Here is a 12,324-nt window from a genome sequence, read left to right as displayed (position 1 = left end):
GCCGCCTGGAGCCCAGAAAATCCTTCTTGGGGGGGGTCCCAGGAAGTCTGATGGGGAATCTCTGTACCCAGACATGGGAAACGAAGGAAGGTGGTTTCTGTTTCAGCACTGCATATGCCAAGCCGCATCAGAGAGGGGTGGAGCGAGGTAAGGGTGGTGGGTGGTGGGTGATGTGGTCCAGTGGGCTCCGTTTCATGTGATTTGAGCATGACCGAGCCCAGATCCCTGGGTGGGAGCATTTCCATAAATGCGAATAAATAAAGGAAGTAAATGACAGTCATTTTGGACGTTTTCCTCTATGTAAATGCGTTTCCTTGGTAATCACATCTCTAGTATTTCTGTTTATTTTTATACATCTGTTTTCGGTTAGCCCACAGAGCTCTGTGCTGAAGTGCAGCGATATCCTTAGAAGTCCCTCACCTCGGCACGGCGGAGGGGACACGCCGTCTCACACGTGCACGTGTGCCAAGGCACAGACCCCCCCCGGCGTGTCCACTCGCACACACACGTGCACGCACACCCGCGGGGGGACCCCCGGCCAGCGCCACGGCCCCCACGCGCGCTCGGCAGGGAGATGCAGCGCCCCAGGCAGCGGGGATGCTGGAACCGGGTTTTTGTGGCCCTGCCCTGCGGTTTGTTCGCGGCGTGCTGCTGCTCTCAATGACACATTTTTAATTGTGCCTTTTAAGTTGCCCGGAGGCTTTGCAAACGCTGGGATTTGAAACTCTGCATCAGTATCTGAAGGCGACTGCTGGTCTGTGAGTGCCGGAGCAGGACCCTGGTGAGTGTGTCCTCTGCTGACCCCCTGGGCTGCCCTGGGCTGAGCAGGACAAGGGCAGCACATGATGCCCTGGCTCCCAGCCCAGCTGTGTCAGGGGTTTTAAGCACCCAGACCACAGCTCAGAGCTGGGACCTCACTGCTTCCCATCCCTGCTTCTAATGCTCCGTTTATCTCAGTCCCTCAGGGCTGCCCTGATGAGCTATGAAGGGAGGGTGAGAAGCGGGATGGGGAGTTGATGGCCCCATCCCCTCATTCCTGCCACGCTTCTGAGCTGTGCAAGTGGTTCTCCATCAACCAGGAACCTGGAAGCCACCTTGACTGGACCAACATGTGGTTTTGTGGAGAGCCCAGCGGGTCGGAAGTTCAGGGTTGCCTCCCACAGCCTGCGGCCGGTCCTGGAGCACAGAGACCCTTCTAAGACGCCATCTGTGAGATCTGGGGCAGCCAGTGAGACCAGCACGTCCATGCCTGTCTGGTGGGGCCAGGGGTTGAAGACGAGTCTGCAAGGTGGGCAGGGACCGTGCTGGGTCAGTCCCCAGAGCCCAAGTCCATCTCTCCTTGATACCCTCCTGGGGATACCCTTGTTGTTCAGACATTTGTGATGCCTCAAGATAAATCAAGAGCTGAAACGCAGCTTAGATGCTGGCTGGCATCTCACAGAAGGACTGGAGAATAAACCTTTCTGGTTTTGTTAAGGATTTTGTTAAGGATTTTCCCCTAATTTAAGCTAAAAAAGAACACACTTAATAACAGCAGTAGCTCACAAGCATCTCATCACTCCAGGCACTCCATCTCCTGACAGTCACAGCATCGCAGGAAAGAAAGTCGACATTTGCTTTGTGCCATACTCATCCCCCTCCCGCATCGTAACCTCGCACGAGATCCGTATCCAGCCAAATAAGGTTCCACCCCTGAGTGATAAATAAACGGGGGAGAACTCGCCAAGTTAAGCGGCTGTCTTCCTACCACGCAGCACCTGATAGAAGTTACTGTGGTGAGCACAATCTCAACCAGCACATGGCATTAACCCAAAGAAAAGCAGCGTTTTCTCATTCACCTAAAATTATCCACCCACTGAAATAGGTAATACTATATTCTAGTGATAAACAGGAACTGGCTGCTAGTTTAAGCACGTGTTCTCCTACAATGCAGCACAAAAAAAGCCTGCTGCTCAGGATCATCTGCATGGCTGTAATGTCTTCTGCGTCGCCATGCACCTAGTCAGCTGGAAATAGCTGGTGTTCGGAGTTCATTTCGGATGAAAGCTCTTCGATAACGCCTGTACGCATGCCGATACACGTATTCTCAATGCTTCCAGTTGCTGTTTTGCTTTTTCATTACCTCACAAGCCCAGTGTTTATTATTTGTGCATTTAACTGCATCCCAGCTAGAGGCTCGGACCCTGTTGTGTCAGGCACTGCACAAGCCCTCGAACTGAACGGCAGTTCCTACCCCTGAGAGCTGGCAGTCTCATCACCATTTTTGGATAGAAAAATATAACGCTGCGAGAAAAAAAAAAAAAACAAAACCTTGGATTGCATGTAAAGAAATAAAGCAAAATGCTATTCCCCCACTCCTGCTGTCTGTGCTCAAGCCTTCCAAGAAGTTCCTGTCCTCATCTGTTAGGGTATCATTTTACAGCTCGATGACAAACACAGAACTTGCCAGTTTAAACATACAGGTCTCGTCTTCGCTCTCTGGTACACACACGCTATTACCTTTCCGTTGCAGAGGTGGGTGGGAGAGCAGCTTTGGTCCCTGTCCCCTCACCGTCTGTGGACGGAGGCGCGGTGACATGTCGAGGTGCCAGGAGCGTTGCCCCGGGTCCTTTCCTGCCCCTGCCAGCCCCAGGGTGCTCTCTCGACACCTGGGCCACACGTGGTCACACTCAGCTCCTCTCCCCGTGGCTGCTTTCTGCTGTCCCATGGCACGACTTGCCCCCACCATCAGCAGCTGGGCATGTGCTCACACACGGGAGGAAGGAGCACGGGGGCCCTGCGCCCTGAAACAGGAGCCCAAAGCACCCCCGACCCCCCAGCACGGCGGGCTGAGCGCAGCAGAGAGCAGCTGCGGTGCAGGCAGCAAAGCACGGGGAACCGCAGCCATCCCTGCGGCATGACGGATGGTCCGAGGATGTACGAGCCATTATGGGCTGCAAGGCGTTGTTCTGAGATAAGGGGCCTTACACTAGTGACTGATTTATGCCTGCCTCGCTTTCTTGCCTTTTTTTTTTTTTTTTTTTTTTTTTTCCCAGGAGCTTTAAAAGGATAAACCAGCCAAGCCTAAATATTGAACCATCTGAACTCTCCGCCAGCGTGTCAGATGGGACTTGCAGGGAGGGCTGTGCAGGGCATGGGCCAAACAGCGTTTGCTGCAGGGTCACCCCCAGCGCAGCGACATTGGCCTCAGGGGCTGCAGGGTCCTGACAACCCCATGAGACGCAACACTCGGCCAGATGGGAGGAGATGCTGACCCCAGGGACATCCAGGGCTGGGCAACACGGACAGTCTAAATGTTCTGCTGAAAACCCAGCAAACTTACTTGTCCACATTAGTTTCAGGTGTCCGGTATAAACATGCTGTGTCACATTCACGCGGCAACACTCATAGATCTGAAAAATGTGTTATTTCAGTCTGCTTGGGCTTAAAAAAAGAAAAAAAAAATACATTATCTCGAGTGTAATGACAAGCCAGGGTGAGCTGTGGTGGAGGCAGGGGGTTAAGCCCTGCTTGTTTTAGCAGGGACTTAGGATTTCTCTGCCATGTCTGTACAATTGGCGTGGCTGTACCGGCAGATCCCCGTGCTCCTCACCCCGCTCCGCACCCCGGCACGACTGGTGTGCCTGTCCCTGTTTCCATCCCTCTCGCTGTGCAGCGCCAGAAGAAAGTCACACTTTCTCTGATCCTCTCGTGAATCACTTCATAGCAAAGGACTGAGCCAGCTCCCACAGGTCTCAGCGTGAGGATATTGCTCAGAACTGGGTGCTCAAAGAGCCAGCTGGTGGCTGGGGGTTGTTTTTGGGAGGCCTCTCGTTGGGGTGTTTAAAGTGGATCGACACAAAGACACTCCTAACACCCTCCCTTTCCTCTGCTGGACAAAAGCCAGCGGGATATTCTGCATATTCCTGGCGTTCTGCAGAGGGAAATGGCAGGGGTTATGGAGAGAGCACAGGCACTGTCTCCTCGCAGCACAACCGCTCCAAGTATGTGGTTGCTGCTCCACGGAGCACACGTCAGCACGACAGCCCTCCCCGGGACAGCGCGGGCAGGACGCAGGCAGGACGCAGGCAGGACACGGGCAGGACACGGGCAGGACGCAGGCAGGATGCAGGCAGGACACGGGCAGGACACGGGCAGGACGCAGGCAGGATGCAGGCAGGACGCAGGCAGGACGTGGACAGGACACAGGCAGGACACGGGCAGGACGCAGGCAGGACACGGGCAGGACACGGGCAGGACACAGGCAGGACGCAGGCAGGATGCAGGCAGGACGCAGGCAGGACACGGGCAGGACACGGGCAGGACGCAGGCAGGACGTGGACAGGACACAGGCAGGACACGGGCAGGACGCAGGCAGGACACGGGCAGGACGCAGGCAGGACGTGGACAGGACACAGGCAGGACACGGGCAGGACGCAGGCAGGATGCAGGCAGGACGCAGGCAGGACGTGGACAGGACACGGGCAGGACGCAGGCAGGACGCGGACAGGACACAGGCAGGACGCAGGCAGGACACGGGCAGGACGCAGGCAGGACGTGGACAGGACACGGGCAGGACATGGGCAGGACACGGGCAGGACGCGGGCAGGACACGGGCAGGACGCAGGCAGGACGCAGGCAGGACGCAGGCAGGACACGAGCAGGACGCAGGCAGGACACGGGCAGGACGCAGGCAGGACGCAGGCAGGACGCAGGCAGGACACGAGCAGGACGCAGGCAGGACACGGGCAGGACGCAGGCAGGACGCAGGCAGGACGCAGGCAGGACACGGGCAGGACACAGGCAGGACGCAGGCAGGATGCAGGCAACTGCCTGCTGCTCTGCGCAGCTGCTGCTGGGGATGGTCCCTGCGGCATGGGGCAGGGGATAGGGGCACAGCACCACGCTCCGTGCAGTATCTGCTGCATGCTCAGCAGGGCCAGCATCGCTTGCGGGGACCCACTCGCAGCGTCCCAGCAGGTTTTGCTGGAGAGCTGGAGGAATTCAGCCCCGCGACAGGCAGAACTCCAGGTTCCCAGGCTGCTACAGCAGCCAAGCACTTGGATAGCTGGCACTAGGCTCTCTCCTTGAATTACTCATCTTTTCCATTACGAGGCCTCCCATACTCCAGCAATCCATCTGTTTGGTGGTGCAATTTCAGGATCATGCCTTTTGTCAGTGATGTTAATTTCGGCAGTCAGCAGCAGACGCGGTGCTGAAGCTCCCGCTGAGGCCTCGCTGCCTTTTCCTGGGCATCTGGCAACACGCTCGGAGGTGCCAGTGCAGACAGCAGCCTCCTCCCCTGCGTGTCCAGGGTTTTGTGACGGGTGGCAAGTCCTGAGATGGCCGAAGGGCTCGGCAGCCTGAGCGCTTGTTGCTGGTAGCGCACACATCAGAAAGGCGAAGGCAGGGAGGTTTGATGCCCTGCACCCGTTTTGGAACAGGCTGTCAAACACTTTGCTTGTGTTTTGCTCTCTAGCTGCAGCCCTCTGATGAGCTGCCAGATCTCTGCCCATGTCCCGAGAATTTACCTGCCTTGCATCCACCTTGGTCATGGCTGATGCCGAGGCACTCATGGACCAGCCGACAGACACTGGGCTACCAAGGGACTGGAGAGGCAGTGCCAGCGCTGCTGCTCGGCACTGCGGGGGGACTTCACACTCCCAAACTGAGGTCAACAGGGAAACCAGTCCTGGAGCATTTTCCTCCAGAGCTGAGCCTCAGGCCTTAGGGATGTCTCCAAGATGTTGCTCTGTAGCCATCAGTGATAGTGATGCACAAGATCTGAGGGACTCTGTTTCACACAGGACATGTACTCACCATGTCCCTGCCCAGGTGACTCCCCAGGGAGGGTCTTCATGTGCTTTTGTGCAGCCACGCAGCAGTCACTCGTCCTGGGAACTGCAAAAGCTGACAAATGGGGAAAATCCTTTTGCATACCACCTGAAACCCCCCTAGCAGAGCAAGGAGGAGAACCCAGCTGTCCTGCCCCAGCGGTGCCCCACAGAGGGGTCAGCCCCAGCCCTTTCCCATCGCCACCGCCCTCCCTGGCAGCCCCACGCCGCGGCAGCTCTGCTCCCAGGGCAGGGCGTCCCGTGCTGCCTGCACAGGCTGTTTGCCAGCGGTAACCAGGCTCTCGGCCACCTGCCTCCCCCTCCAGCACAAAAAGCATGGGGCGGGCAGGAAGAGCTGGTGTGGAGATGTGACAGTGCCACGCAGAGCCCGGGCTGGTGGCCGTGTTTGTCTCCATTGCAGCACTCGTGCCCTGTCTCAGCTCAGAGACGATGCCAGCGCTGCGTGACTCACCCGGCTCTTGCTTGCTCTGTGCCTGATGCACTGGTCGTGTCGCTTTTATTTCTCACCTGGTTATGGCATTCCTCTGGGGCTTGTCATCAGGGCAGCTCTTCTCGGTTGCTTCCTCTCTCCTGCTTGTTGCACAGGTCTTGAAGAAGCCCAGCAGCAGCAGCCTGGGATGAGGTGGGGGCAGCAGGAGAAACGGTGGGTGCAGGATTCCGAACACAGCTCTGCTCTCACCATTTCTGTCGCCCTCAAGCCCCTCTCCCCCCTCGCCAGGGTGCTTGTGCCTCCCCAAAACTTTTCCCTGCTGCAGCCAGGGGCACTTTTGTCACCATCGCTATCCATCTGCTCTTCCTGGCTGCTGCTTCCAAGTCCCGAGGAAGAAATATCCCTGAGCAGGGGGGAGGGCTGGGCCAGCAGAGCTCAGGCCAGCAATGCATCCCTGTGCACGGCACAACGCAAGGAATGGGGAATTCTTGGGATGGACCAAGCTCTTGCAACATCAACCCTTTCCCCGTGCTGGCGGGGAAGTGTGAGAAGCCCGCAGTGGACAGGGCAGAACGATTTACCCTCACGTGTGTCTTTGGTAAATAGAAATGAGCCTAAGCTGATCGCAGGCACAATATCCCAACTGTTTATGGCTGTTAGCTACTAACAGGCTGCATATTCTTGCTATTCGTCTCAGTCTCCTGCTCTTGCTACAGCCTTGCCCTGGGTCCAAGCCAGGGGTTTGCTGTAGTTAATAACGTGCATCTGAGGATGCTCCTCTGTGTTGTGCTGTGCCTGGGGGAGCAGTAAGATGGAGGGCAGGTCTTATGAGTGCAGGACACTCCAGGAAGACCATCAGCATCACCAATTTCCAGACCCCCAGCTTGTTTGCCATGGAGGTGGAGTCTCACACAGATCAGGGTTTGCCCGCAGAGCTGCAGCCCGGCCAGAGCCTGGGCTGGCAGCAGCAGGGAGCCGCAGCGAGGCCGACCTGGGGCTCACACCTCGGCTCCTGCCTTTTTGTGCTCTGGAGCCCGTGGTGCTCATGGCAAAGGCTGGGCTGGCACTGCCAGGGTGGTTGTGAACTATACGAGCACCTTGTCCTCCCCATGGTAAGGGTTTATCCCCTTCCCACTGGTGATCCTGGAGCAGAACCTGACACTTAGCTGTGTGTCTTGGAATGACTCTCCCAAATGGCATCACCAGCTTCAGCAATGGCATCAAACTCTTGCTGGTGGATGCTGAAGCCATGGATCCAATCCAGGACACTGGAAAGCCCTTGCAGGCATTGCAGCAGGGCTTCTCCCTCCTCTGTGCATTCAGCACCTCATATCTCCAGCGTGGTCCCACCGTGGGGCTGCTTATCCCCTCCTGGAGATGCCAACACCTCCGTTCATGGCCGATGTCTCATCTCCCAGCAAGGTTCTCCTGCATCATGGCTGGTTGACCCTTATCTCCTGCAGCCCCAGCCTGTCTGGCTTCCCCAGCTCGCTGCACATCAGGACACATAAGCGTGTGGGGGCAGAGGGTCTCTGCAGCCCAGATCCCCATGGTGGCTCTGAGCAACCCAGGAGGCGCTGGGGTGGGAGTGCAGGACCCACGGTGGGGATGGGAGAGGCAGAGAACTGGGCGAGCAGGGACGCGTGTGCATCTCCCTGTGCTCACAGTGTGTGACGTGCATCGGGGTGCTGTTCGTGGCGGGGTGTACCGCGTACAGCAGAAAGTCTGAAGGTGCCCGTTTGTGTCTGGGAGCTGCATATATATGAGACGCTGTAGTTCCCATATGTCTGTGTCAGTGTGCATTTGTGTGTAAGAATATGCCTATGTAGCTCGTGTCCTTGAGTGCGGTGAGCGTGTGTCCTGTACGTGTCCGGTCTGTGTCCGTCGGTGCTGGCTCTGCTGTGTGCACACGGCGGGTGCGAGTCTGTGCGTGTGTGTAAGGTACTGGATAAAAGGGGAAATGGCTGGAAAAGCTATCCCCACTCCCATTTTAATCAGAGAAATGAAGCAGCTGTTGGAGTGAATAGAGCCTGCACTAAAGCAGACGTCTTAATATCTTTTGCAGAGGAGGTGCATTGTGATTCATTCTGTGCATCTCTATTACTCAGCTTTTGATAGGGGCTTACTTGTCTCAAGTGCTTTTCATTATTGCCCTAATGCTATCTATTAACATACTGGATGGAGGCTCTTTTCTCATCTGGAGCATGCATCACTGTGCTTTTAAAGATTATGGGGCTTGCAAATACATAACACTTTACTGCCTCCCTGACATAATTCACTGGGAAAAGAAATACATGTAAATAGATAGGTAAATAGATAACCTGGTTGGAGGGCTATGGGAGACAGAGAGGCAGACAGACAGACCGACCCCAGTGCAGATCACAGCACACAGTTAGTTCATTTGTAATAAATGAGAAAAGAGCTGCTCTCAGCATTTATTGAAAAATTCTTGGCCACTGTTTGGTCTCATTTGGAAAACCCTTGTTTTCTAGTTCCCAGCCTCTGACCTTCAGGCTGTGGGACGGGTCACCCATCAGAGGTGGGCTGGCTGCCACCAGGGAAAGGTTTCTGCGCCCAGGAATGGTGGAGTATCATGGGGAGATGGGGAAGGCGACGGGACTGTGACGGAGATGGGAAACAGCACGTTGTGGAACTGTGACCTGCAGATGGAGACGCCGGCAGAGCCCACAGGACGTGCAGGGGACCGGTGGCCGCAGTGCGGCCCAGAGTCATGACCACGCTCTGCTCCGGCAGAGCCCTCCCCAGCACCCTCAGGAGCACCATTTCATCTTAGCCGGGTCAATTAATGACTTTAAAGACTGGTGAGGCATTTAACCACTCTGATGCCACTTACGCGGGCAGTCGTCATCAGGGGAAGATTACGGGTGTGGTTTTCTGGGTCAGTGTCATTACACAGTTATCAATCATTGCTCTGTTGCACGTGGTTGACGGCTGGATCTCCTGACGGGCACGATACCGAGACAGGACCAGGACACGCTCCGAGCTGAGACCAGGCAGTGAGATTTTTCCATCCTCTTTTTTTCTCCATCAGATGACTCTGCCTCAAAACTAAAACTTTTCACAAGAAAGGAATAAATTGGAATTATAAATTAACAACAGCACAAGTGCTTCTTTCCTCAGCTCAGGATGACTTTTTTGTTTCAAATTTTGTGGAACGGTGGTAAGAAATGCAATGGCATGAAAGCAAAATTAGACAGACAGACATTGGCAGAACCGAATCGTTCAGCTGAGAGTGTGAATTTTCCTCCTTTCTTAATTTCTAATATTTTGGAAACTCATTTCCCTGCCCTGTGCCTGCATTACAGACACCTCTAGGCTGCAGAGAGCAAGGACCCCACACCCTCCGGGCTGTTCCCCAAAACCTGGGGGGATTGACTGGCAGGTGATGGCCATATCGACCCCCCCAGCAAAGCACTCAGGGCAGGGTACGTCTCCTGCTGCCAGCACAGCGACATTGGCATATTTAGGCAGGACACCTTGGGACACAGTTTTCATGTCATATGGACACGGCAGGTCTAAACAAAATGGGGGGACCCCAGCCTCTCCTGCAGGAGCCCCCGTTGGTAGGGCACACAGGTGGCTTGGCTTAGTCCTGGCACCGAGGTGTGAGGGGGATGAAGTTGGGTATCCTGACCTGACGTAGGTCCCAATTTGGGCGGCCAGGCTCCCGTTCCCCATGCTGGTGCAGGCAGGGGGGTAGACAGAGCCACCCTGTGCCGCTGCCTGAAGCATCATGACCTTTCCCTCCTCCAGCCCCTCGCAAGGCCTGGCCTGGGGGCTGCCAGCATCCCTCGGGACCACTTGACAGCAGCACCCAAAGGTGTGTTTCCCTGGGTGCTCCAACCTGTGAACGCAGCTTTATTCAATAAATAACCCACAGGATATATTACAACCTTTTATAAACGGAGGCTGATGCTGGCTCCTAGCTATGGTTAATCATATAAACTTGTCTAATTTTATTCTATCAGCCATCTTGTTGCTACATGCCAGATGCTTGCCTTAAATGAATAGTGTTGGAACAGCCAAGCATCAAGTTAACAGAATACCAGCAAACATTCCCGACAGCATGAGCAGTCTATAAAACCTGGCACTAAACTGTATTAGAGGGAGAGATAAGCTCTCAGAGAGGAGCTGGGAAGACAGTAGTCTTGTTTTTTCTCCAAATGGCTTCATGTAGCATGCGGTGCAGGTGTCGGAGGAGAAATCCATTCAGCTATGGAAGTATCTCTCTATCTAAGGCTGGCTATGCTATGAATCTTCTAATGGGATTAAGGCTTTATGTCCTAAATAGAATATGAAATAATGCTTCCTCTCGCAGATCTGCCAGCTGTCTTGCAAACAGGGCAGAGAAACTTCCACTTTTTGCAGATCGAATCAGTCACCCTCTGAATTGATGGCAAGAGCCTCATCAACAAGATATCATGTTTTAATGATGTTGTGACACGACCTGACACACAGTGTCATTTGATGGATTCTCTCGTGTCATGGCATATTTCTGACACAGAAAAATGTAACCTCTCTCCTCACTTCCAAAAAAAAAAAGGGGAGGAAAAAAATGTTCATTTCTTCAGTGCCTAAAATGCTTGGATCTCTTGAGGGTCGTGGTGCTCTGTGGTGCCCTGCTTCAGCTCCGCAACTGCCTTGTGCTGGAGAAGATGAATTTCCACCATGCTTTGCTGTGTCTGCTTTTCACCTCTGCACGGCACATTATCACTTGCTAATAACATGGAACAAATAGCATGGTATTAATAACCGGCAGAAATCATTTCACCCCTGTTTTCAGCTGTGAATCCTCTTCAAGTCTCTTCGGACATTCTGAACTGGTTTTTTCTCTGTTGTGATTCCCCACCAGCCTCCTTGCATGTTCCCAGGTCTGCAGTCGCTTCTCCCTGGGTTGGTGCAAGGGTGTTGGGGGCTCAGCTGAGGTCTGCTGGGCTGGTTGCAGATGCTTATGGCACATGCTTGCCTGGAAGATGCAGCTCTCCTTCTCCCAGCAGCACCACCAGCTATGGTCTTCTGGGGTAACAGTTTCTGTGTGTCTCAAAGGGAAGTGGAAAACCCACCTGAATTTATAAAAAGAGCAGAGGTCTTGTCTGTGAAAGGGTGCTCGGAGCTGACAGATTCATGCACACCCCTGGTGTTGGGGCTGGATGCACCGAAGCTGCTCCCTGGCAGAAGGTGGAGATGCTGCTGTCTCCTGTGGGCGAGGGACACCCAGGGATGCCCAAGCCTGGTGGTGCCTCAGCAGCACGACCAGTCCTGTGCTGTCCCAGCAGCTGATCCCCGTGACCCTCAGAATAACTCGCAATAGTCTTGTTAGTGTGCGAATCCCCTCTGTGTGGGGGTGTGTGGTGAGGGGGTGTTTGGGGGTGCCCCAACCTATCAGCCCAAGACTCTGCTGCATGTTTGGGAAGCCCTGACACCACAGAGGTGCTGTGGGACCCCACTGTCCCCTGTGGTGTGTGACAGTGGGGACACAGTGGGTTGCGCAGGCAGGGCTGTCACAGCCAGGATCTGGGGGGATGAATTTGGGGAAAGAGGGATGCACAGTCCTGTGTATCCCAGCCCACCCATCCCACGGCTCAGCCAGGTTTGTAAGGGACACCGAGGTGGTGGGGGACATGTGTCCCCCAGGGACATGCGGTTGGTGTCCTCCGCCCTCCCACGCTTCTGCAGCACCCGCTGGGATGCCCCCTGCTCTCCCCTCCCTGCTCCCCAGAGCCGGTGATTGCAGTTAGGGCAGTAAATCTGAACCATCCAATCCAGTTAAATTATTTTCCAAATGACATGATTTCCCTGGTGCACATAAATGATCAATTTCATGTTTTATTTCCAGCACTATTTTAGAAAAAAAAATCTCATTAAACTACCTTGATTAGAGAAAAGGGGCTGTCATCACCGGGTGGACAAATGGTGCGAGGGCACTCAGCTATTTCCCTGAACGCACAGACACCTGCAGAAGAGGCCTTCAAAGACCTGAAGGTTATTTGCCCATATTACAAATGAGGTGAAGGTTAAAAAAGGTGATTAAAAGCATCT

General features: G+C 54.7%; 1 protein-coding gene across 1 annotated transcript; it reads right to left on the bottom strand.

The window, feature by feature from the left end:
- Positions 1 to 4,013: 4,013 nt before the first annotated feature.
- Positions 4,014 to 4,856, bottom strand: LOC135997602 (keratin-associated protein 10-5-like). Its single transcript, XM_065650306.1, has one exon. The coding sequence runs from the start codon at positions 4,854 to 4,856 to the stop codon at positions 4,014 to 4,016; it is 843 nt and encodes a 280-aa protein (XP_065506378.1).
- Between the last annotated feature and the right edge of the window lie 7,468 nt (positions 4,857 to 12,324).

This window comes from Caloenas nicobarica, chromosome 23, assembly GCF_036013445.1.
Source record: "Caloenas nicobarica isolate bCalNic1 chromosome 23, bCalNic1.hap1, whole genome shotgun sequence".
NCBI classification, from domain to species: domain Eukaryota; kingdom Metazoa; phylum Chordata; class Aves; order Columbiformes; family Columbidae; genus Caloenas; species Caloenas nicobarica.
Note: the sequence above shows the minus strand (reverse complement) of the source record. Positions and strands in the feature narration are given on the sequence as shown.